The sequence below is a fragment of the Notechis scutatus genome, chromosome 7 (assembly GCF_049901735.1).
Source record: "Notechis scutatus isolate UNSWTSFEM ecotype Mainland chromosome 7, rNotScu1.2, whole genome shotgun sequence".
Taxonomy (NCBI): Eukaryota; Metazoa; Chordata; class Lepidosauria; order Squamata; family Elapidae; genus Notechis; species Notechis scutatus.
Genome location: NC_142015.1, coordinates 16,110,028 through 16,136,412, shown reverse-complemented (window position 1 = coordinate 16,136,412; position 26,385 = coordinate 16,110,028). Strand labels below are relative to the sequence as shown.

Here is a 26,385-nt window from a genome sequence, read left to right as displayed (position 1 = left end):
TAGAAGGAGTAAAGTCCCTTTCAAAGTATGGACTGACCACAAAAATCTAGAGGCATTAAGAAACCCAGGGGCATTTCATGAACTCCCCTCTAAGCAGGTGTGGTGGGTGAGGACTTCAATCGTACTTCAATGGACTGCCGAAACACATCATCTCAGCCAGAGGGGTTCAATTTATGGTCAAATTCTGGTAGGAATTCATAAGACTGATAGGGTCCTCCCAGGGGCTCAGTTCTGCATTCCATTTGAGCAAGAACAGAGTTACGGAATTAACTAACGCAATGGTGGAGCAGTACCTATGTTGGTATGTCAACTATCAGCCATCAAATTGGATAGAACTGCCATTTGCTGAAGTTGTATACTGTCAGCCTTCAAGATCTTCTACTACTGCTTTCCATTTTTTGGCTGCCATAAGTAGCAGGGGAGGAGGGGGATAATGTCTGGGAAGAGAGCTGGAGGTGTTACATTCTTGTGTTGTGTAAATGAGGAGAGGTGGGGAGTATAAATTCCTGTTTAAGTTTCTATTTCTCGCTTAGCTTTCTTTTCTCTTGCGCAGCAGCAAAACTTTATCAAAATATGCCAAGATCAACGGACAGAGGCCTCATCATCACCTGAAGATGTCCCACATGATCATATTCAGAACTTTGGATTGGAAAAATCTTTTGAACTATGGGGGTGGGAACAATTCCATCACTTTGTATATCTGATTTGCATGCCTTATTTCTCAGATTCAGAATTCTACTGATGTTACCACTTCATTTTCAGTAAAAGACATCTTTGCTCTAATCTAAAGAGTCTAAGTTTTCTTTCTTGAATTTTGAATGGAGCATCACCTGACACATACAACAATACAGTACATAGTTGCACTGGGCTCACCCCTTTTAAAGAGCTACAAGGGTGGAATTCATACCTATTCCAGAGTACCCAAGAGAATCTCCCTCATCTGTATCCCTAACGGAGTGGGTAAATTCTCTCCAAAACACACGGGGAAATGTAATAAAAGGCCACAGCTAAAGTAACGGAGAGTCAGAAAAAGCAAGCCGATAAAAACTGGACTCCCCAAGGAGAGTTCCACATAGGAGACAAGGTGCACCTGTCCATAAAGTACTTAAAGCTATTTAGTGGGAAACCCTTCCCCACAGCGAAGGTGATCAACCCAGTCACAATAGAATTAAAATTGCCCAGGATATTGGGGAAAGTGCACCCAGTATTCCATTGCAATTCGCTGAAATCAGTCCAAGGCTTTAACTTAAGGTCAGTTGAAAAAGATGCCCCAGGCCTAATTATAGTGTGTGTATGTGGGGGTGGGGGTGGGATGAAAGATACTATGAGATTAAACGAATCTTAGATTCTAGGTGCTATCCAGGAAAGCTGCAATGCTTGGTGCAATGGAAAGGCTATCCAATTACCGAGGCAAGGTGGATCAAAGCCCATCATATTAAGGCCGACTGCTTAATAAGCAGATTCCATGCAAGTATCCTCAGGAGCTAGGGCTCTTCCAGGGGGGAGTTCAAAGTAAATGATAATATGTAATTATTGTTTACCAGGGATCTTCTTCATTTTAGGGAGGTCCGCCTGTCAAGTTTCAAAGTGCACTTTTGCCGTTCCAACTATTATTACTTCTCCGCTTGCCAACAAACCAGAGGAGAGGGAAGGGGTTGATGGAATGTGAGCTCCAGACATCAAGGAGAGAGCCATGAGAACCAAGGACACTTCAGCAGGTGTTTGCCAGAGCCAAAAGGCTTTCTCATAACAATACGATGAGACTGAATTGGACAATGTGACTTGGTCTAATAGGAGGAGGAGAGAATCTATATTTTGATTACGTGGGGTTATGTGGGAAATAGCCAGATCTGGTTTAGCCCCACCTGTGCCGAAATGATGTACTCAATAAAATTTTGTATTAAGAGATTGGATCGTCTTGGTCGTGCTTGCTTTGGTTGGGTTTGTCAATGGGAACATTGACATTGTATGTGCATTTGTGTGTTTAAAATCCTACATGACTAGGTTATCTGCGAGACCATCTTTCCCTAAAGAACACCTACCTGTCCTACAGGGCCAGATAGGGTGGGCACACACTCCTCCTATTTTTTTCTGCTAAATACTGTCATCAGACGGGAGCTAGGATGCTTGCCTTTTCTGTGGCCTCTTCTGTGGCAGCCCCTGCCCTATGGAACATTCAGCCAGCCTCCACCCTTTTAACTTTCCATGAGGCTTTGAAGATTTGACTCCCCCCCTCCAAGCACCAGGAGACTAGATAATTGCACATTAGAACTTTGATTGGCACCACATTTTTATTTATGTGTTTGGTTTTAATTTTCAATTGGGAACCGCCCAGAGTTTGTTATAAGACGGCCAACTAAATCTGTATAAAGTGCAGTAAAAAAAATCCCCTTATGCTGTATTTAATTATCACCCATTTCCATGGATCTGAAAATAAATGTGTCAAGTCTTCATATACCAATCGATTTCAGAAAGGCTCCAGGCTGATCTAGCTGAGCTTTAAATACAGACGTGTATGTCTACATGTATGTCAACAACATACTGAAACACAGAGTCAATGACATGGCTTTCTTTTAGAAACGAAATACAAACATCACTCTGGGAAATCATTAACTAAGCTACTGGAAGAAACAAATGCCACTGTTCTACGCCCAAGCAAACAATTTTCCAGATAAGTTCATTAGAACACTGCAACCGCCTTTGTCCAATAACTTTAGCCCATCTATTATCCTGGGTTAAATCAGTGCCTTAAGTTAGCTGTACTATATTTTGCAATGCATGGAATCCACCAATAGCAAATTTTGATTTGAGAATGCAGCATTTTTTCCCCTTGTTTAACAGAGTTGGAAGGGATTTTGGAGGTCTTCTAGCAGGAAAGCCATACCATTCCAGACAAATGGTTGTCCAGTTTGTTCTTAAAAGTATGTAGTGATGGAACAGCCACAACTTCTGAAGACAATCCTTATTTTAATTGATTTTTGTTTGGAGCTGGGATTTTATTTCTTTTTAACCTTGTGTTTCTATTTGCTTTTGTTCTTTTATCCTATATCGCTTATCATGTTAGTCCTTGTTGTAAAAAGAAAACAATTAAGAAACCTGGAGTTTTAGTTCAGGAAAATTGTGATAAATGCATTTCAATGTCTTTCCCTTTCCACACACACACATAGACAAGTCCCATGCAAACTGCCTTACTTTGGTTGATTTTAGTTGATATAAAAACAAATACTTTTAATGATTGTTTATGAAAAATAATACATTTCAAAACTGTACATAAAAATACTTCAGTGTATCCCTACCTTCCCACACAACAGAAGGATCTTATTGCCATTGAAAAATAAAAATAGCTAGCATGAAAATGGTTAGAGGACTCCTGTCCAGATTCACAGACCTGTTAATATCTAGAAGTATAAATTATTTACTCCATCTACATTTATAAAAAAAGAAAAAGAGATATAGGAATTTGTCCATTGAATAAACATAATTGCACAATATATATTAAGATGCAAAAGGTGTCCTTCAAACAGTCCATTTAAGAGGCCTGGTAGAAAGTTCTTCTATAATATTGTAAGACATGTTCTTAAGAGTTATGGAAGATGTAATATTTTGATAGACCTGAGGCAGTATTTGGCCTTAACTCGGGGTGAGAGCAGGGAAGAACAATGTTTCTGAACTGACATGCTGACACTTCTGAGAATTGAAGTCCACACATTTTAAAGTTGCCAAGTTTCAAAAATACTAATGCAGAATATCTGAGTAGAGTTCCTATGTGGTTCACTAAGAAACAGTAGGACACAAATCAGAATAAAAGCATATTTTCCAGAATCAACCCTGCAGGTGTGAAGGTCCTAACCATAGTCATAAGAGGGATTCCATTTATTCTAAGACTCTTTTTAAAAATACTAATAGGTTTGGGAGCCAGAACAGATAGTTATTTTGCCTAGAAGAGAACAGCCTGCTCATTTAGAGCAGAGATGTCCAACCTCGGTAACTTTAATGGCTGGCTGCGGAATTCTGGGGACTTGAAGTCCGCACGTCTTATAGTTGCCAAGATTAGACACCTCTGACTTAGAGCAACTGGCTGGCTTTGTTTGGGTGAGGGACACCTCCACAGAATACAAGGTAGACTTGCAGAGAAAACCACAGCTGGCTGGAGAATTCTGGGAGTTAAGGCTTTAACTTAAGGTCAGTTGAAAAAGATGCCCCAGGCCTAATTATAGTGTGTGTGTGTGGGGGTGGGGTGGGATGAAAAGATACTATGAGGATTAAACGAATCTTAGATTCTAGGTGCTATCCAGGAAAGCTGCAATGCTTGGTGCAATGGAAAGGCTATCCAATTACCGAGGCAAGGTGGATCAAAGCCCATCATATTAAGGCAGACTGCTTAATAAGCAGATTCCATGCAAGTATCCTCAGGAGCTAGGGCTCTTCCAGGGGAGTTCAAAGTAAATGATAATATGTAATTATTGTTTACCAGGGATCTTCTTCATTTTAGGAGGTCCGCCTGTCAAGTTTCAAAGTGCACTTTTGCCGTTCCAACTATTATTGCTTCTCCGCTTGCCAACAAACCAGAGGAGAGGGAAGGGGTTGGTGGAATGTAAGCTCCAGACATCAAGGAGACAGCCATGAGAACCAAGGACACTTCAGCAGGTGTTTGCCAGAGCCAAAGGCTTTCTCATAACAATACGATGAGACTGAATTGGACAATGTGACTTGGTCTAATAGGAGGAGGAGAGAATCTATATTTTGATTACGTGGGGTTATGTGGGAAATAGCCAGATCTGGTTTAGCCCCACCTGTGCCGAAATGATGTACTCAATAAAATTTTGTATTAAGAGATTGGATCGTCTTGGTCGTGCTTGCTTTGGTTGGGTTTGTCAATGGGAACATTAACATTGTATGCGCATTTGTGTGTTTAAAATCCTACATGACTAGGTTATCTGCGAGACCATCTTTCCCTAAAGAACATCTACCTGTCCTACAGGGCCAGATAGGGTGGGCACACACTCCTCCTATTTTTTCTGCTAAATACTGTCATCAGACGGGAGCTAGGATGCTTGCCTTTTCTGTGGCCTCTTCTGTGGCAGCCCCTGCCCTATGGAACATTCAGCCAGCCTCCACCCTTTTAACTTTCCATGAGGCTTTGAAGATTTGACTCCCCCCCTCCAAGCACCAGGAGACTAGATAATTGCACATTAGAACTTTGATTGGCACCACATTTTTATTTATGTGTTTGGTTTTAATTTTCAATTGGGAACCGCCCAGAGTTTGTTATAAGACGGCCAACTAAATCTGTATAAAATGCAGTAAAAAAAAATCCCCTTATGCTGTATTTAATTATCACCCATTTCCATGGATCTGAAAATAAATGTGTCAAGTCTTCATATACCAATCGATTTCAGAAAGGCTCCAGGCTGATCTAGCTGAGCTTTAAATACAGACGTGTATGTCTACATGTATGTCAACAACATACTGAAACACAGAGTCAATGACATGGCTTTCTTTTAGAAACGAAATACAAACATCACTCTGGGAAATCATTAACTAAGCTACTGGAAGAAACAAACGCCACTGTTCTACGCCCAAGCAAACAATTTTCCAGATAAGTTCATTAGAACACTGCAACCGCCTTTGTCCAATAACTTTAGCCCATCTATTATCCTGGGTTAAATCAGTGCCTTAAGTTAGCTGTACTATATTTTGCAATGAATGGAATCCACCAATAGCAAATTTTGATTTGAGAATGCAGCATTTTTTCCCCTTGTTTAACAGAGTTGGAAGGGATTTTGGAGGTCTTCTAGCAGGAAAGCCATACCATTCCAGACAAATGGTTGTCCAGTTTGTTCTTAAAAGTATGTAGTGATGGAACAGCCACAACTTCTGAAGACAATCCTTATTTTAATTGATTTTTGTTTGGAGCTGGGATTTTATTTCTTTTTAACCTTGTGTTTCTATTTGCTTTTGTTCTTTTATCCTATATCGCTTATCATGTTAGTCCTTGTTGTAAAAAGAAAACAATTAAGAAACCTGGAGTTTTAGTTCAGGAAAGTTGTGATAAATGCATTTCAATGTCTTTCCCTTTCCACACACACACATAGACAAGTCCCATGCAAACTGCCTTACTTTGGTTGATTTTAGTTGATATAAAAACAAATACTTTTAATGATTGTTTATGAAAAATAATACATTTCAAAACTGTACATAAAAATACTTCAGTGTATCCCTACCTTCCCACACAACAGAAGGATCTTATTGCCATTGAAAAATAAAAATAGCTAGCATGAAAATGGTTAGAGGACTCCTGTCCAGATTCACAGACCTGTTAATATCTAGAAGTATAAATTATTTACTCCATCTACATTTATAAAAAAAGAAAAAGAGATATAGGAATTTGTCCATTGAATAAACATAATTGCACAATATATATTAAGATGCAAAAGGTGTCCTTCAAACAGTCCATTTAAGAGGCCTGGTAGAAGTTCTTCTATAATATTGTAAGACATGTTCTTAAGAGTTATGGAAGATGTAATATTTTGATAGACCTGAGGCAGTATTTGGCCTTAACCGCAAGAGAGCAGGAAGAACAATGTTTCTGAACTGACATGCTGACACTTCTGAGAATTGAAGTCCACACATTTTAAAGTTGCCAAGTTTCAAAAATACTAATGCAGAATATCTGAGTAGAGTTCCTATGTGGTTCACTAAGAAACAGTAGGACACAAATCAGAATAAAAGCATATTTTCCAGAATCAACCCTGCAGGTGTGAAGGTCCTAACCATAGTCATAAGAGGGATTCCATTTATTCTAAGACTCTTTTTTAAAAATACTAATAGGTTTGGGAGCCAGAACAGATAGTTATTTTGCCTAGAAGAGAACAGCCTGCTCATTTAGAGCAGAGATGTCCAACCTCGGTAACTTTAATGGCTGGCTGCGGAATTCTGGGACTTGAAGTCCGCACGTCTTATAGTTGCCAAGATTAGACACCTCTGACTTAGGGCAACTGACTGGCTTTATTTGGGTGAGGGACACCTCCACAAAATACAAGGTAGACTTGCAGAGAAAACCACAGCTGGCTGGAGAATTCTGGGAGTTGAAGTCCACAAATCTTGGTTTTTCCGGTTTGTCGGCTTAGCGGCGGTAGGGATTCGCGAAGCTGCTGCGATCCCTGCCCGCTAGCCGTTTTGGGGCTCCGATCCGGATGGGTGCGGAGCAAGGCTGCCCTGCAGGGTAGCTGAAGGTAAGGGGATCCGGAGGAAGGGTCTGGGGGTGTTGCAGACCCCCTCCCTGGCCAGCAGAACCCCCTTTTACCAGGACGGTGCAGCGGCGGTCCATAATGGCCGCCACAAAGAAGTCGGCAGCCGGGCAAGTATGCGCAGGAGGAAGAAGAAAGTTATTGAAAGTGAAAGTTCTTCTTGGTCGACCCAGGGCTTTGAGATTTATCTAATTTAATTCCTGGAAAAGATGGTTTTTTGATGATTTTTCCACAAGAGAAAAAAAGTGGCTATTTTGAGGTGCTGAAAGGAAAGTTTACTCTCCCTCCCGACGGAATTAAGCCAGAAGGGAGGATAAAGAAAATATATAAATCTGGATCTTGTTGGAGGAGATGCCTTGAAGATTTGAGGACAGAAACATAATTTTAATAAGGCTTTAAAATATAGATTTGGACTCTCTTTTTATTTGTTTGATACCACCCCTGGAAGAGGAAGGGGAATTTTGGCTTGCTTGGATTTATTGAGGATTGTGGATTTTGGGATTGTTTTACCTTTCTCTCGGAATATTTGGTTGGTGTAAGAAGAAAGAGGAATAAAGAAAAGAAAAGATTTATTTATAATGGCTTTCCCTTTTGAAGACCTGAGGGATGAATATGAGCAAACAAAAGCAGCCTGCAAAGATGGTATGGAAAAAGCTTTTCTATTTCTAGAAATGGCGCTGGTCAATTACCAACAGACAATGAAACAGATGGAAACAGAAGAACAACAACAAGGAAAAGACGAAGACGCCATCTTTATTGAATCCCAAAACTTATCTAAGGAAGAAGGAAGGAAGAGAGCAAGGAAAATGAAGGACTTAAGATCTAAAAAAACATTTGAGAAAGAGAAAAATATGATGCAAAGTAAATATAATGATAGCAAACAAGAGAAAAAGGGAACACAACAGAGAAGGGATCCCAGCAAGGCAGAGGTTAGAAGAAGAAGGGGGTAGGAAGATTTGGTGGGGGAAGAAAGAAAGGGAAAGGCGGAGAAAAAGCCTCAAAGTTTTAAAATTGGATGGGAGAAGAGGAATTTGTTTTAGGGACAAAGGATGAAATATAAACTTCTGTAAGAAAGATTCTGCTAGGTACAGAAGATGGTATTGTAACATTTATATTTGAAATAGTAAATTAGAATGGTTTAAGATTTAATAAGAAATTAAAATGTTGAAGTCTTTAATAATGATTGATTTTTAAAATGTAATAAAATATTGAAGGAAAGGAGGATACAATGTATTTAAACATTTTTGGTGGATAGAATGTACCAAGCAGAACCGAATTGGGTATTTGTTATGTTGAATGTTAATTTTACTAACTTAGGGAAGGATAGAAAGGCATCATACTCTGATTAGTGATTTCAGGAGAAATTCTTTTTATTATAAGAAGAGATAGAGGGATAATGAATGGGCAAAAGATATAAATATAATGATTTAATTAAGATGGATTAAATAAGATAGAATTGTGAAGAGTGATATGCGCTGCCCATGCAAAGAGAGAGTAACTGGGGCCAAGGTACTTTACTAAAAGATTTTTATGTTTGTTTGTGTTTGTTTGTGTTTTATGAGAATATTGGGGAAATTTCTGTAGAAAGACAGGAAAAGATTTAAATATGTAATGATTTGTTTGTTGTTGAAATTTTTAATAAAACTTGTTTAAAAAAAAAAAAAAGTCCACAAATCTTAAAGTTGCCAAGTTTGGGGAGCCCAGTCCTAGACCAACCATCACCCTAGAAGAAAGCAATTCTAAATCAATCTTGTATTGCTAGTAATAAAGCTACATGGATGACTGCAACTAGTCCTTGATTTGCAACCTTTTTGTTTGGTGACTATTCAAAGTTACAATGGCACCGAAAAAAGTGACTTGCAACTGGTTCTGACACAACCATTGCAGCATCCCCATGGTCATGTGATTAAAATTGGGGTGCTTGGCAACCAGCATATATTTATGACAGCTGCTGAATCTCAGGGCCATGTGATCTGCATTTGTGACTTTCCCAGGTGCCTTCCAACAAGTAAAGTCACTGGGGGAACCCAGATTTGCTTAACAATTGTGTGATTTACTTAATAAGCAAGGTGATTCACCTTAACAACCATGGTAAAAAAGGTCATTAAATTGGATGAGATTCACCTAACAATTTCTCATTTAGCAACAGATGTTCCAGTCCCAACTGTGGTCATAAGTCAAGGACTACCTGTACACAATATTCAAGGCAGAATCCTTCCTCAACTTGACTTGCTTTCTAGCCTTCCTCAGGTTTGTGAGCACTTTCTGAAAAGCATATTCTACGTCTGTAGTTCCATGGGTTATACCCTACATTAATCAAAAGAGGACCACTACGTCAAAAAGTGGGCTTGTAGGGATGCTATGAAACAAAAGAAACCCCCTACCCCAAATTTTCAGCACAAGAATGGTGGGATAGAAAGTCCTAGTCTAGAACCGCTACAAATCTGTGTGTTTCCAGCTTAATAAGGACTATGCCATCTGACAGTGCTGAATTATATGATTAACTTGGATTAATATGAAATGTTACCTTAGGAAAGCATTTTAGGGTCCTATAAAAATAGGAATTTTCTGTTGCAAAGCGTGGCGTCTTCTGGGGAGGTGGAAAAAGGAGACAGGAATGACAAGAAAGTCACTCTACCACCTTGGCTACACTTCTATTACCCATTGCTGAAAAACATTATCTACCCAGAGGGTGGCAGCTAGGATTCTATCACGTTTTTATTTGTGCATATTTCTCTAATGTGTAGACCAGAGGTCTCCAAACTTGGCAACTTTATGCTGGCTGAGGAATTCTGGGCGTTGAAGTCCACAAGTCTTAAAGTTGCCAAGTTTGAAGACCTCTGGTGTAGACTTTTGACATGGAGTCAGGTAGGTTGCAATTATCTTTACTTCCCTTCCAAAGTGTCCAAAGAGTTTCCCATTATGGGCTACTTCTTGAAAAGTATTGAGGAAGATAGAATCACCCATTTTGCTTCAGATCTGCCTCCTTCTCTTATTATAAGCCTTCAAACTTGACAGCCTTGTGGACTTCAACTCCCAGAATTCCTTCTCCAGTCATGTTAGCTCAGGAATTCTGGGAATTGAAGTCCATAAGTCTTAAACTTGCCAAGTTTGAAGACCCTTGTTCTAAGCCAAGAGAGTAAACCACAGCTTGCTTCTCTTCCTCAACATTAAGAGTCATGTTAGAGAACAAACTTTTTTTAAAAAAATCCAGTTAAACATAGTCTCTGTTAAGTAGATTCCCAGAGAAGATGGAATGGGGTTGGTGCACCAAGAAGAATAAGATGGGCAGATAAACAGAGCTCTTCTGATTACCAAAATGTTTTTTAAAGTCCTTTTCAGAAGTCCTGATAAGGTCTCACTTATGGCAAAGTCTTGACATTTGGTCACTTGAAGAACAAATCCAAGCCCCACACACACACAGACCCCTGGACCTCTGCAGACAGGCCGGCGAAGCAGCACAATGCATGCCTGTCTCTCGACAGTGCTTGTGAGGAGTCAAACCAATATCCACATGGAGAGCTATGGCGTTACAACCCATTTACACCAAAGATCCTGCCTGGCTTTGAGCAGGCACCATAACAGGCACTGCTCCCATGCGATTCAGAGTGGAGGCCGTTAAACCTTGAGCAGTGGGGACAGGAGGCTCCTGTTGCTGGGGGGCCTGTGGCTGAGCCCTGTTTGTCCGGTGGAGGTTATTCCTGTGGGTGGGCACGCTGGCATGATGGCACTGGACTCCGTTGATCACCGGTGGGAAGTAGAGGGGCAGTGATTGGCTGGAAAGACTGGGTGTTGGTGTGAGGGTCCCATTTCTGGGGTCAGAAAAAGGGGCCTTGAAGCCCACCATGCTTCCTGCAGCAGTGGTGATGGAGGCTGTGTCTGAGGGGGCCCGGATGGGATAGGGTTTCTGATCCCGGGTTGTGTTCATGGACGACAACGTTCCATTTTTGGAGAGTCCATCAGTGCAGGAATTTTTCACCCAGGAGAGCGTCTTGGGAGCTACAGCATCTTCCCTGCAGTGGGGAAGGAGAAAATAGGGATCTATGAACTTATTTCCCAATATTCCATTTCCTTACTGATCTATGATTTTTATGTTTTTAAGTCCTTTCAAAATCTTCAAAATTCAACATTTTAAACTGTGTTTTCTATCCAACAGAATATCTAAATGGGTCTTGTCTTGCAAGGATTTATACCCGTGCTACAAAACTAATTCAACCAGGGGCCTCCTCAGAGAAAAAGAACCCACAACCACTATAGATTAACCATTCTACTGTTGTACAGGTATCTTACCAACACAAAGTGTTTTCTTGTTGAAACTAGTCAGAAAGAACCAATAGAAAGGAATGTTTGTAGCTCGGGTTAAACCCTGAGGTCCTTTGTGTTCTCTGAGCTTGGCTGTTTTCTTGCAGACATTTCATCACCCAAGTGGGTGATGTTATCAGTGCTACCTGGCACAGCATGGATGTTACCTAGCTGGCCAATGAAACATGTGGAAGAAAAGAGCCAAACCTAGACCACCTAGACCAAAGGCCACATAGTCAACAAAAAAATATTGAAGATGATCCAAACACAAAGTCTAGCTGAGACATTTCTTCCAGATGCTCCAGGGAACAATTCCTACCATTCCTGGTCATTGGCTATAGAGAGAGTCAGGTTGATGGACTTCGAATCCAACCACACATGGTCGACACTCTTTCCTACCTCTGCTATCATCAGTGCCAGACGTTCTACATTACTTACTTGATTTCATTGGCTATGTCATCTTGGGCTTCCTTCTTTTTCTTTCGGTAGATAAACATCTGAAGTGCAAAAAATATGATCAGGCCAAGTCCAACCAGGGTCCCCACGACGGCACCAGCCACCATGGCTGTATTGAATGCTGCAAAAGGAGCCACAACAGTGAAGATGTTTTGGTTTGTGTTTTTTTTAACTGAGATGAGAAAAAAAGATTTCAGCAATCCGACCTATCTCAACGTTTCCCAACCTCCTGGCTCTTCTCTAGACATTTGGGTCTACTTAATCCTAATTAAAATCTCTTTAACCTGTTCACATCGAACACAACATATTTTGGACCCAATCTCTGTGTGAACATGTATTTATATATCATTGATGTTAACCTTACTTCCAAAAAGGCTATACAGGTCTTTTTTTCCCCCATGGTTATCATAAACAACTATGAAATAGACTAGACTGGGAAATATTGACTGCTCAAACCATTTCATGAACAAATGAGATGGTTCTCCTTGGTTTTTCCTATCCTAAATCAGTGATGGCTAACCAAGTGCCCAAAGCACGCGTATGCATTTACATCCCCAAAATGCAATGTCCCGCACATGCGTCCCGTCCCCGATGCATGCTGCATGACCGTGTGTGATCCCTGCCCCTACACATGCATACGCAACCCCCACATATGACCCCTGGGCCCTGTGCATGGGTGTGGCCCCAACCCCACGCATACACTCGCAACCCCCATACACGCCCTGCCTCACGCATGTGCACAGGGGTGGGATTCTACCAGTTCACACCTATTAGCTAGAACCAGTTATTAACATTCTAAGCAGTTCAGAGAACCGGTTGTTAGAAGAAATTACTGGCCTAATCCTGTAAGGAAGGCAGGAAGGAAACTTTCTGGTGTTGCTTACAGAAACTGCTTTTCTGTTAACCCTTATTACATTCTTGGCAGGACTAGACTTCCTGTCTCAGGAACGTCTCTGCAGTTTTTTCCCCTCCTTTGCTGGTACCTTGCTTGTGTGGAGTGACCATTCAAAGCTACAATGGCACTGAAAAAAGTGACTTATGACCATTTTTCAAACTTACGACTGTTGCAGCATCCCCACAGTCATGAGGGGCCAGGCGAGGAGATGCGTGCCTCGATGTGAGTGATATTGAGTTGGCCACGCCCAGCCAATAACATGACCACCAAGCCATGCCCACCACCTAATCCATGCCCACAGAACCGATTGTTAAAAATTTGAATCCCACCCCTGCATGTGCAGCAGAGATCCGAAGACCAGCTGGCCAGCAGGAGGCGCATACACGCATGCACAGTGGAGCTGAGCTGGGGCAACAGCTCATGTGCCTAGAGAGAGGACTCTGCATGCCACCTCTGGCACATGTGCCATAGGTGGCCATCATGGTCCTAAATGCTCTCTGTGGACCAACACTGACAGTTCTTAGCAATGTTGGCTGGGGAATTCTGGGAGTGGAAGCCCATATTTTTCTTGCAGAAACCTGGAGAGCAGGCAGGTTGAGGAAGGATGCCCTGATCACTACTTCACCTTGGCTGCGGATGCATGAATAGACTGTTAAGACGATAGACATTTCTATCAGGAATATGAACAGCATCTTTTAATCCAGATGGAACAGTCCTCACTCCAGATTCCTAGCTAGGTGGACCACCTTCAATACAGTGGCCAAGGAAACACTCCACGTTTTCCTAAAATTTGATACCGAAGGGAGTTTTATTTCAAATGGAAGTGGGAGGCTGTTTTTAAGGATACAGCTGATTGCAATGGTGATATTTTTATTTATTTCGACCTTCTCTTGCTCCTAAAAGTTCCCATGTAAATGGAAGCAGAGTAGAGGGAGATCTTGAGCTGTCAAGGAGAGACTCACGTGGATGTACTTCCAGATTGAGTGTGCAGTTGGAATAGCCAGCTATGCTGGAGGCGTTGCAGAGATACAGCCCAGACATGTCGATAGTAAGATTGGTCAATGTCAGCATCCCCTTCTTGGTATCTGGGAAAAAATGCCAAGCAAGCTTCAGACCAACAGAACTGCATTTCAAGAGGATCCCATTAGCTCTCTCTTAGTGACCTGACTGAGCACCTAAATCAAGTTTTCCCATTACACTAAGCCAGGTGTAGAATAGTACTCCTCCTTAACTTTGGCAATCTGAAGACAGGTGGACCTCAACTCCCAGAGTCCCATGCTGTCTGGGGAATGCTGGGAGTTGAAGTCCACATGTCTTCAGGTGGCCAAGGTTGAGAAACCCTAGTAGAACTTGAATCTAAAGCAGGGGTCTCCAACCTTGGCAATTTTAAGACTTGTGGATTTCAACTCTCAGAATTCCTCAGCCAGTTTGCTGGCTGAGGAACTCTGGGAGTTGAAGTCCACAAGTCTTAAAGTTGCCAAGGTTGGAGACCCCTGGTCTAAAGTGTCACCCAAAAACTTGCTTCCTCCCCTGGAGCTTCATTCAGAAGTTTTCAGCAAATGATAATTCTAAAGGCGAATGAAGAAGAATATGAAATATTCCGAGAGTGATGCAACCTTCAATTCTGGATTAAATTCAATGCACATTGAACTGAATCAAACTCCATCCTTGACTAATCTTCCCTTTCGTTTTGCAAAGCAGACCCAAAAGATACATGGGGACTTCTCCCCTCTTCACCAAAACCACAGCCATGTCCAACCTGCCCTGTCCAAGCTGTGCTGGACTACAGAGCAAAGTACTCCTACCTTGCGTGGGTGCAAAGAAAAACTGGGTGCTGGGCTCAGTCCGCTGCCAACGATAAACTGGGACCGGTTTTCCAAAAGCAGATTTGCAGGACATGGTAACGTTGCCTCCAACCTGTGCACTGCCTCGAAACTGACACTTTGGTGGATATGGTGGGACTGCAAAAATAATGAGGTCTCTTTTTTTTATTAAAGAAACTACAAAAACCATTCAACACTTTAAAAGGTAATAAATGGCTCCATCTACTGGCTGTAAAAAACTATTGGCGTTCTAGTGAAAGCTGGGAGAAGAAGAATCCGTTCAGGGATTCCACCCACTTTCAAAGGGGAAGAGATGATGTTAGTCTGTTGCAGAAGTCCAAATATGGAGGGATGTTATATATTAACGGATGCATCAAGGAGGTGGTTGTTAATGTCACCTGTAGCAAGAAACAACTTTTGATTTTGATCTTTCTTTGTGCTATTAAAATATTGGGGTTCAGATATGACCCCATTCTATCTTTGGCCCTCTTGAGGTATCTTTTTGAACTTGGATTAATATCAGCAGAAAAGGGGTTCCTGAAGTTTCAGTGCTCACTTTGGACAAAACATAAAGAAGGAGAATCACGCCTTCTAGATTCCATCCCATGGGAATTGTAGGGGAAGGAGGGGCAAAACCTGCAGGTGAAGTTAAAAGAGGAATCAGCCTAGAATCCCTACATAGTCATAAGCAAACTAAGTCCAGCCTCCTTTGAATTCCATTGACTCGTATCCAACTCTTAGCAGCTGTTAACCGTTATTTGAGAAGATTCCTGTGCCCAGGCATGAATAGCAATAAATCAGTTTAAGTGGACTTTCACGTGTGAATCTGAACTTTTGCACCCAACAGGACTATTTTGAAACAGCTCATGAGCTGAAACTTGGGTGCTCCTTGGAAACTGCTATGCAGCTCTGCAGAATTACGAGGCTGCTGAACTAAAGAACGAACTGCTAGATTGCCAAACTCAACTGTATGGTGCAGAAATCAAAAGATTTGCAACCATCTTTTCCTGATGCATCCAACTTAACTGACAACCATAATTGATGCTGCAATTATGGCCAGAAGTCATGGTGGTTGTAAAACAGGTCATCATGTGACTGACTCAATTTTTTGACCTTTGTTGTGGGGTGAAGGAGTCAAACTGAAGTCAATTTATCCTGAGGTCACAAACTGAACCCATTGATGCTAAGGGATGGTTTTTGTTGGAAACCAGAAAAGCAAAAATATTATAAATCACAGTCATGGGACTGTGGGATGCTACAAATGATCATAAACTGCAGGCTGGTTGCCAAGAACCCAAAATACAGTCAGGTGACCATGGGGGAGGGCATCTATCAGAACTTCATCATAAGGAGTGTGTTGTGGCCCGCCGGCAGATGATGGAGCTGGCAGCAGAGTCGGACAGTAGTGAGGAGGCTGGGGAGGAACCCGGCCATTCCTGGAGGCTGAGGAAGGCTTGGACATGGGCTCTGCATCAGAGGCAGAGATGGGGCCAGGGTAGGTGGCAGTCATCAGCTGCCTTCGGGCTCGGACAGCAGTGAGACAGGAGAGCTTCTTCTGTGCATGCGCAGAGCTGCCAAAAGGAAGGCGCAATTAAGAACTCAGGATTGACGTGGGAGTAAGGCCACAGGTGAATGATGAATGGCCCCGCCCATCAGGATTAAAAGAGAAGCAAAAGGGGAGGGGGCTTTTGCAGGAAACGACACGCTTGTTCGGTCATTTGTTTGTGGAGATTTGTCTGTATAACCCAGCCCTTCCCTGCCAGCATTGAGCATGGAACTATTTATCAGGCAGCGTTCCAGGATTGATAAAGGTCTGAGCTCATTAGTATACCTTCACAAGCCGTTGGCTGACTGTGAATGAAATAAATTCACATTAATGTAATAAAAGAGGTTTTTGCCAGGACGCAGAATTGACTTAGTGCTTTTTGGGGAGGCCTAGGACAGAACAGAGTGGGAGGTTCATTTCAACTTTGAATGGTTGCTAAAAGTGACCCATCATAACTCAAAGGCTACCTGCATGAACATGAAGTGTTCTAAGTGATCCAAGATCACATCTCCCCATCTAACCTCTGCAAAGCAGAATAAAGTTGATTTACCTAGAACGGTGAGGTTAACAAGTCCGATGTTTCTTCCTTTCACTGTACTGTCATCCGGAACATTCACGGTGCACATATATTGGCCGGAATCCATTTCTTTGGTATTATTAATTACAAGGGAGACGTTGTGAAAAGGCATACGGAACAAAAACCCAAGGCGCTGCTTGAGATCAGGGTCTTCCACTTTGGTTGTCTCATACATAAAGGCCAGAATCTGGAACACAGATCAAAGGATTCAGTGCTTTGGCTGAAACAGCAGTGTGCTGCTATGAAACACGGCGCACAACATGAAACTTGTCTGAATACACACCTATGAAGGATGCATACAACTGCATGCATAGAATAAACCAATTATTCTCTCCCATTTGGCAGCTTTACATTGTTTGGATTTCAACTCCCAGAAATCCCCAACCAGCATGGTTGGCTGAGGAATTCTGACAGTTGAAGTCCAGATTTCTTCAAGTTGCCAAGGTTGAAGAGCACCCTACAACTTGGCCTCTTTCTCTGTATAAACCGATATTGGCCATTCTTTCACCTGTGTGGTCCACCCATCCTTAAAGCTGCTGAGTTTGAGAAACATTGGCATAAACATACCGACCTTTTTCCTACCATTTCTGAAGCAGAGACATTCTGGGCTGTAACACTCATTTTTCACCCCTTTCCTCCCGCTGATTCTTCTACTGTATCTTTACCATCATTTTAAAGTTTTTTAAAATACAGCCATTTCTTTCCCCTGTTTCAATCAGTCCTACACAACCTGGGGGCCAAGGACAGCAATAGCAGTGCAGTCCAAAGACTTCATTTTGGTCTTCTGCAAGTGAGAGAAGAAGCCACGTTTGCCTTCAGATGGGATGTTTCAATCTAACTCATCCTGGTCCGAAAGGTTCAAATGAATCCACTGCAGAATCTGTGTCTTGACATGCATTGTAATGAACTAAAGCCACCAGGGGAGGAAAAGTTGGCTTCGATGCTCTAGCAGAGCTTGGTTGCCATAGTAACAAAAGATGCTTCTTTCCCCTTCATCACCAGTAGGATCCCTTTCTTTATAAAGCATCTGAAAACTAACAATTACAAAGATCTGACTAAGGGGCAAAAGATTGCAGCGAAGGTAGCAAAACCTTCACAGGATTGCAGCCAGACCCTAAACCTGCTGTCAAGGTATGTAGACTCCACCCTGGGAATAAGCAAACCTTTTTTTTTTCTTTTTAAAGGAGTGGAAAGGTTTTGTGAATAGATCACAAAGTTCTTGACCTTGTCTACCTCAATGAATTGAGACCTGCTTATTGCAAAATTTTTACTCCAGCAACAGGCAATAGGATTCTACAAATGTTTTGAACAGCAATGGCTAATGAAATTATGGAAGTTCTCGTAGAACATCTGCTGCAAAGTAGCCCCCTTTGCAAAAGAAAACTAATGGGCATTAATCAAAAGCTGGAATGAGGTGCATGTGTGAAAAAACAGAGGTTGTCCAAGATTCTTAAAATACCCCTTCTTTAATTGCTCTAGTTATTTTGGGGGTGGAGAAAATATGCATTGATAGACTGAATTAGCCCCTTGCATGCACTTCTGTCCATCCAGAAAACAGAAATTGTGGTTTACATTTCTAAGTGGAGAAGAATGCAGAGTGGAGGGATATCACTGATGTGCCCTTCTACACAGACAACATGTTACAGGTGGGAAGAGTCCATCAAGGAATTGCTCCGGAGCTCAAGTTTCTAAATGGGAGAACTTCAAAACAATAGTAGTGCCCAACTTATTGTCCATTCACTGTCCCCTCCTTTGAATGCTGTATCAAATTCCAAGGAATCTCCTGCACAGTATTTTTCACCCTTGGCATTTTAAGATGAGTGGTCTTCAACTCCCAGGATTCTAGCAATGCCGGCTGGGGAAGTCCACACAACTTGAAATCGCCACGGTTGAGAAAACTTCATGTTCCTGGACCTCTCCATATCTGTGGGAATTGAAGTCCACACATCTTAAAAGTTGCCATGGTTGAAGAACTCTGTTCCAGCATCTTCCCGAAGAAGCAATCTGTAGAAGCTTGGTTCTTCAGCCTGGCTCTCAGCCCTCCTTCCTGCCTTCCTATCTTTTTCAATGAGACACAAAGGTGTCAGTGCTACTTAGCACCTCTTCCGCTTGCATGGCTCATTCCGCACACAAAGCAGTGATAAGTCTAGCACATCAAATGGATGATGCTCGGTAGGCATAGCAACGGCGTCAAACAGTTCAAGATTTCAGCATGATATGAGAGGCCTCTGCCTGTACGCATAAGTGCATGAGCATCCCGTATGGTAGACAAGACATCTATACCCTTCCTAATCTTTATTTTATGCTCCCTGGGGACTTAAGCAGCCAAACTTCATGGCAAAAGTTATGAATTTTGTCTGCGTGATTTCTCCCTTTCCGTCATTTGGGGTAAAATACACGTAGTCCTTGACTTACAGCCATTTGCTTAGTGACTGTTCAAAGTTACAACAGCACTGAAAGAAGTGACTTATAATTGTTTTTCACACTTACGACTGTTGCAACATCCCCATGGTCATGCCATCCAAATCCGGGCGCTTGGCAAAAGGTTGCAGTGTCCTGGGGTCATGTGATCACCTTTTACAACCTTCTGACAAGCACAGTGAAAGGGGGGGGCTAGATTCACTTAACAACGGAGGCAAGAGAGGTAATAAAATGGGACAAATTTCACTTAACTGTCTCGCCTAGCAAGGATAATGTTGAGCTCAGTTGTGGCTGTAAGCCAAGGTATTCCTTCAGTATTCCTTCATCTCACATAAAATTGAATGCATTTACTTTGCCCCTTAAAACGAGCCTTCTCTCTTCTCCACCAAATGCCCAGCCTTGCCAGAGCAGTGCTGCCATCGCTTCCGTGCCCCTGACCGCCCTCATATCACCCCCCCAAATTTTTTTAAGATGGTTGTGCAACTCCCACTTGCATATAGAGGCTCTTAATTTCTGAATCTGTTGGCAGCATGCTTCCATTTTACCATTTTACCCACCCAGCTCTCTAACATGGGGGGATAATGCTTGCTTTCTCTGCCTTCATCAGACTTCAGGGTCCACACGTGTTACAGGCTGCAAAGTGCTCTGAGAAACACTCAAGTGGCACAGGCAAGCCGAGCATGTAAAAATGGGGAAACTCTCCTATCCCGAAAAGGCCCACCCAGATTTGAAGGGAAAGAGATTCACTGTTGAGCAATGAACTTCAAATCATAGTGGCATAGTGCTTTCCCCAGTTCATCCTCCCCATAAACAGAACACATTGGTTTCTGAAGTGTCCCCAGCTGCCAATGTCTATATCCTTCTAAAAAGAAGACATGTCAATTAGGAGAAGATGCCCAAGCGTGCTTTATAGCTCTCGTGGGTGGTTTGTTTTTTGTTTTTGTTTTTTTTTGTTAGAAAGATACTTTAAGCCTCTTGATTTTTTTATGTTGATTTTTTCCCCCTCTGATTTAGATGCAGAGTCTGGAAGCTTGACAGAATTGGGATGCATCCCAACTGGGGGGAAAAAAGTAAAAATAAAGTAAAAATGAAATTTAAAAAAAAAAATTAAACAGCCTTAACATTAGATAGACTTAACGGTCACTGAATAACTCTAAGAATTTCAGTGAACCAAACCTAAATGTGGGGAAGACTTAAGCAGACTGACATTTTCCTATATATGTGGACTGTACTGACATCCCCATCATAATTCTGTTTATTTATCTTGGCATGGCATTAATCAATGATTGAGGAGGAGATGTCATCTATTTTTACATTTAAAAAACAGCTTGCCTTTAAGGAAGATTTCCCATCAATATTACACGTTTCCATCTGAAGTTTGCTATGTGTTTTAGTTCTGGCGTTGTTTGACTCACAAGAGTTTTTGACCCAGGGGGACAAATTGGGCTAAGGCATCTGGGTTGCAAAAGTCCAAATACTAGTCCTTACTAGTCCTCCACTTACAGCCACAACTGAGCTCAAAATGTCTGTTGCTAAGTGAAACATTTGTTAAGTGACTTTGCCCCATTTTACAAGTTGTTATTAAGTGAATCGTTGCAGTTGTTAAGTTAGTCACCCGGTTGTTAAGTGAATCTGGCTTCCCTATTGACTTTGTGTCAGGATTCCGGCAGTTACCTCAATTAAATCATGAGTCTCGAGCCAAACATCCAAAACTTCAAAAGGAGTTAACATGTCCGGCACTGCCTGGGTGTAGCCAACTCTGAGGCACATAATTGTCACCCTTGATCCTGGTTCCCCCCCCCCCAGCCCCTCCTGGGTGTATCGTAATTCATATTCTCCAATGGGACACATCCATAGCCAAGAGTCATCAATCATGTTCTCCAGTTAGAATTTTGTGTGGCAGAAACTTCCGTCACCTAGTTACTATCTCTGAAAATCTATTTATGGAATGCACTTTTGATTTCCAAGCTGCCACACTGCTCTTTCAAACCCCTTTCCCCCCTCCCTTTCTGTTGGCAACTTTAAAAAGACCATAGAAATATTTTATGAGTTGACACTTTGCTTGTCAGAAGGTCGCAAAGGAGATGATCCCGGGACTGTGATGACCCAGGGTGGGATACAGAACACACATAGTCACAGAAAACAGGTGAAGCCCCTTTTATTCCTTCACTTTGCTTCCAAGCTCCGAATATTCTTGACGGAAGCCAAAAAAAACTCCCACATAAACAGTTACAAGAAGAAGGGAAAAAGCAACACAAGCCAGGCAAGATAAGGGCTGGAGGATGTCCACAGATAACAGAACACACACTGGGAAGGACGCCAAACTCGAGAGAGGAACCATAAACTAGAGATATTTCCATGCTTTGCTTCCAGTGTTCGCCTGTACGCAGGTCCGTCCTCTTATTCAGTTGTCACAGCTGCAGCCCATGAAGAGGATCAAGGCCCTCTTCTCCCGAGTAGACCACATCTCTCCCTTATCCTCTCTTCCCTGCATGCCCTAGGATGGAGAGGGGATGCGCCTGGGTCCTCCTCTGACTGCTCAGCTGGCCTCTGCCCTTCCCCAGCCTCCTCCACAACCTCTGGAGCCACCCTTCCACTACCCTGTCGGCTGTTCCTCCTCTCCCTCAGAGTCTGACTCTGACAGGGACAGGGACAATGCAACCGTCATAAATATGAGTCAGTTGCCTAGCATCTGAATTTTGAGCACGTGATCATGGAAGGGGGGGGCTGCAATGGTCGTAAGTGTGAAAAATGGTCATAAGCCACTTTTGTCAGTGCCGCTGTAACTTTGAACAGTCACTAAACAAACTGTTGTAAGTCAAGGACTACCTGTAACTACTAGCACCAAAGAGATATAGAAATCCCTTGTAGTCTGCTGTCCTCTAGTGGCCACCGTGATTCTTGCCACTTAGTTCTGCTAGCCCTAGTCTTCTTCCCAGTAGGATACTGAGGTTCCTCAACTTATGACCACAGTTGAGATCAAGGGGGGGGTGTTACAAGGAGATCATCACACAGGGGTAGACTTTCTCCCTGTCCCCAGGTGGCCCAAGATCTCAGCTCACACAGAGAACCTCACCATGGGATCCGTTGCTATGGCCGTTAAAGGGCGTAGTTTGGAGCCCATATGGAAAGGAGGAGGTTTTTTAAATGCTTATTGTGGATTATCGCATAGAACTCAAACCAATCCATTCAAGAAATCTACAAATGTCTCAGCAGTGGGATCCTACCTGTTCCATTACTGGTTCAGGGATCGTGCGTATGTGCGCACCTAAAACATACCCACCTAACGCAAGCGGCCCTAACATGCCCGTGCAGCTTTCCACACACCAGCCGAGGCCTGCAGTGCCAATCAGCTGAAAGGATAAAGAAGAGAAAAGGGTGCAGTGTGTGTGTGGTAGGGTCGATCCTGCTCTTTTCTCTTCTTCCTCCTCTCAGTTGATGTCGTCCTCCTTTCAGCTGATCATAGAAGGCTTTTTTTTTTTTTTTACTACCGGTTCAGTCAAACCAGACCGAACCGGTCACATACCACCACTGAAATGTCTCTTTCAGTCAGATGGAGCCTTCAAATCACTGCCTTTACGTCTTATCTGTACTGTTGGGCCATTGATGAGTTGACTGGGTTGCTAAACTCCGCTCAACACTCAAAACTGTTTTTAGAAGCCTATTTTAATTGCCAGTTTCTAGAAACAAGAGCAGACATTGGATTTTTTCCCCCCAGTCTTGGCAAAGTGAGGCAATACCTGAAAACGCTCCCCGGGTCTCTCCCTGTGCCAGGTGACAAAGGGGACGCTTGAACTGGCGGACGTATACCAGACGGGAAGTATGGCCTGCTGTCCTTGGATCACGGTCACTGAAGTCTGTCCAACCTCCACTTCCAAGACAGCAGAAGATAGTCCTGCAAGGGCAAAAGAAATACAAGCAATGGTTATAGAAAGTCCTCGAGTTATAGCCGTTCATTTAGTGACCATTTCGAAGTTACAATAGCACTGAAAAAGGCGACTTAAGACCGTTTTTCATACTTATGACCATTGCAGTATCCCTAGGGTCATATGATTTGCATTCGGATGCTTGACAACTGGTTCATATTTATGACGGCTGCAGTTTCCCAGGATCATGTGATCACCTTTTGTGACCTTTTGACAAGCAAAGTCAGTGGGAAAAGCCAGGTACACTTAACAAATGTGGCAAGAAACGTCGTAAAATGGGGCAAAAAAACTCACCTAACAAATTTCTCACTTAGCAACATAAATTTTGGGCTTAACTGTGATCATAAGTTGAGGACTACCTGCATTTACTACAGTAATAGAGTATGACATGTTATGAGTATTGTCTGAAATCATCTGAGAGAAACAAATATCCACTGTTTTCACCAAGGAGAAAACTACATGTCACCTAAATGTGTTCAGACAAGACAAAACTGTTTAGGTAACCCAAGACAGGGATGCTGTTTAGGCTGCAGAGAATTTAGGTTATTTCCTTCAAGGAAATATTTCTATTGGGGACAATCGGCTGGCTGAGGAATTCTGGAAGTCCACACTTTAGAAACCGGTCCAGGTTGAGAAACACTGAACTAGAGTGTCTATGGAGATTCTCAGTCATCCAGGTCATGGTTGACCCACAGGTGCTTTTTCAAGGAGCACCTGAACTCTCTAGCTTTTCTTTGAAGGTGTTTCGCTTCTCATCCTTAAGAAGCTTAGTTAGTTCTTCATTCTTAGATGAGAAGCAAAACGTCTTCAAAGAAAAACCAGAAAGTCCAGTTGCTTCTTGAAAAAGCACCTTTGAGGTTGAACTAGAGTGTTTTCTTCTGGTCTACTAAGTGGACCTTTTGATTGTTGGTTTGCCTGGGTGTTTTTATAGAACGATATCCCTTTTTTGAAGTCTATTCCTGACATGGCCATCTCAGGATCTCACCAGTTCCATACATAAAGCGCTAGAGCTTAGAGGAGTCATTCCAAGATGCTTTTCCACTAATTTCCAATGACACCAAACATTAAGGTGAATGATGGAGTCTAAACTGTGAAATAAAGCCTATGAGAAGCAGATGAGTCTAAGAATCTTCCCTCAGGATATTCAACAAGAAAAAAAAAAAACTCCAGCCCAAGAACCACACAACAATTATAGGTTTTACCTCACAATCTTGTTGCTAAGGATTTCGACACTAGCTGCATCGTGTTGCTTTATTTGAAGTGACCTCTGAACTCCCGATCATTATTTCCATCCACTCCCCAGCTCCCTCATCTAGATTTTTGCCCTATGAAAAGGTGGAGACTGTAGTATTGCTAGCAAATTGCCAGCATTTTTCCCTCAGTGGAATTTTACCTCTTTCTGATGGGAATACGCTGAATCTGGATCATTTCTGCACATCTCTGACTTACTAGCTAGGCTTTGTGGAAAACCATTCTCAAAAGCCACGGTTAAAAACAACCCAAATAAAAACAACTAATGAATGGTTGCCATCTTAGAATGCCCACCACAAGAGACTGGCTTTAAAAAAATAAAACAAACTTAATCACACTTGGAAAAGCTGCTAGCCTCCCTCATTAATATTTCTATTTTGGGAACATGATTTGTTTTTAAAGAAATGAATGCCAGAAGAGAGCCATTTCTCTCTGAATTCAGAGCACTGAAAACTTGAATTGTAAAAGCATTTTAGATCATCATTTTCTATTACAAAAATACCTGATACACACCCCCATGGCAGGTTATTCTGTACAGGTAATCCTCAACTTTTAACCACAACTGAGCCTAGAGTTTTTATTGCTAAGTGAGACAGTTGTTCAGTGAGAGCTGTAATGGTCATAAGGGTGAAAAATGATAAAAAGTCCCCTTTTCCAGTACTATTGTAACTTCAAATGGTCACTAAACTTATGGTTGTAAGCCGAGGACTACCTGTAGAAAGGTGTGATGACCCAGGGCGTGGCACAAAGGCAACACAGTCAAATAAGTAAGACAAGTCCCTTTAATACCTCCAACATTGCCCCCAATGTCCAGGTTACCTTCGGCTGGAGAAAAAACTCTCCCAAGAACAGTCTTTAAGTGGAGGAAATTCAGTCCGAAAACAAAGTACATACAAACTGTAAATAAAAATCCACACAAACCATGCTGCAGCAATTAACTGGACAGGGCAGGAGAAGGAATTGCAGACTTGAAAGGCCAACAAAACACACACAGTTGGGAAGATGCCAGGAACCCAGATAAGCCTCGGCAATAACAAATAACTCACGATTTACTTCCAACAACTTTGCTGAGCGTAGCTTCCCTTTTTAAACACTGTGTTCCCAGCTGCAGCTAATAAAGGGAATCAGGACCTTTTCCTCCCCCATAAGCCATGCAACTCATGTTGCTTCCTTCTCTGTTCCTCCCTGCGTGCCCTAGGATGAAGAGCGGGTGGCCCTGAGTCTTCCTCTAAATTCCCTCTGCTTTCTCTACTCTCCCCTGCTCTGCCCAGCAGGACTTTGCCCTTCCCCAGTTTCTTCCACAGCCAATGGAGCCACACTCCCACTCCCTGTCAGCTGCTCGGTCTCCCCCTCAGAATCAGATTCTGACAGGGGCATGACAAAACGGGTGGCAGTGGGGAGGACAGGTTACAATTCAAAAGTTTAAGTGTTAGAACTGCTTGTGGGCCTTCACACTGTGGATTTGCACTCCCTATGAAACCGCTTCCAAATCAGTTACAATATTGGAGAGTTCTTGATTCAGAACAACAGGATGTTCAGCTTGGAAACAGAAATGATGGAGTGGACTTCATAATGCAATGGGTTCTTCTCTTCAGGGAATAAAGTTGTCCTTGTGGGATATGGCCTCCACTTCTTCTCAAGTCTTGAGGGGGGCAGAAAGCGTTTCTAATCTACTTCATTTCAGGGATGTATCCCTTGGGACACCAGGATAGTGAAAAGGTCAGAAAAGATGAATAACTGGGATTCCTCCCTTTTCCTAGGAAAAGGTTTTGGGCAGATCATTCCACCAAGAAACACGAGGAGACGACAACATAGGAAGTGAGGGTCTGCTGGAAGACCAGAGCCATCAGCCTCCTTGCTTCCTGAACTATTTCTACATGGTCATTCTATGTATTTCTTTTTATATCAGGTCTTTTAGGCTGTAAACCTACTGGCAAC

At 42.4% G+C, this 26,385-nt stretch overlaps 1 protein-coding gene across 1 annotated transcript in view; it reads right to left on the bottom strand.

Moving 5' to 3' along the window:
* Nucleotides 1–10,454: 10,454 nt before the first annotated feature.
* ESAM (endothelial cell adhesion molecule) overlaps nt 10,455–26,385 on the bottom strand; it is a 67,252-nt gene continuing 51,321 nt past the window's right edge. The window contains exons 2-7 of the mRNA XM_026671424.2: nt 23,011–23,165; nt 16,823–17,036; nt 14,709–14,864; nt 13,866–13,988; nt 11,991–12,129; nt 10,455–11,263 (exon numbers count right to left, since the gene is read on the bottom strand). Coding sequence (XP_026527209.2) covers nt 10,792–11,263; nt 11,991–12,129; nt 13,866–13,988; nt 14,709–14,864; nt 16,823–17,036; nt 23,011–23,165 — 1,259 coding nt within the window. The 3' untranslated portion in view covers nt 10,455–10,791. The remainder of the gene's footprint in view (nt 11,264–11,990; nt 12,130–13,865; nt 13,989–14,708; nt 14,865–16,822; nt 17,037–23,010; nt 23,166–26,385) is intronic.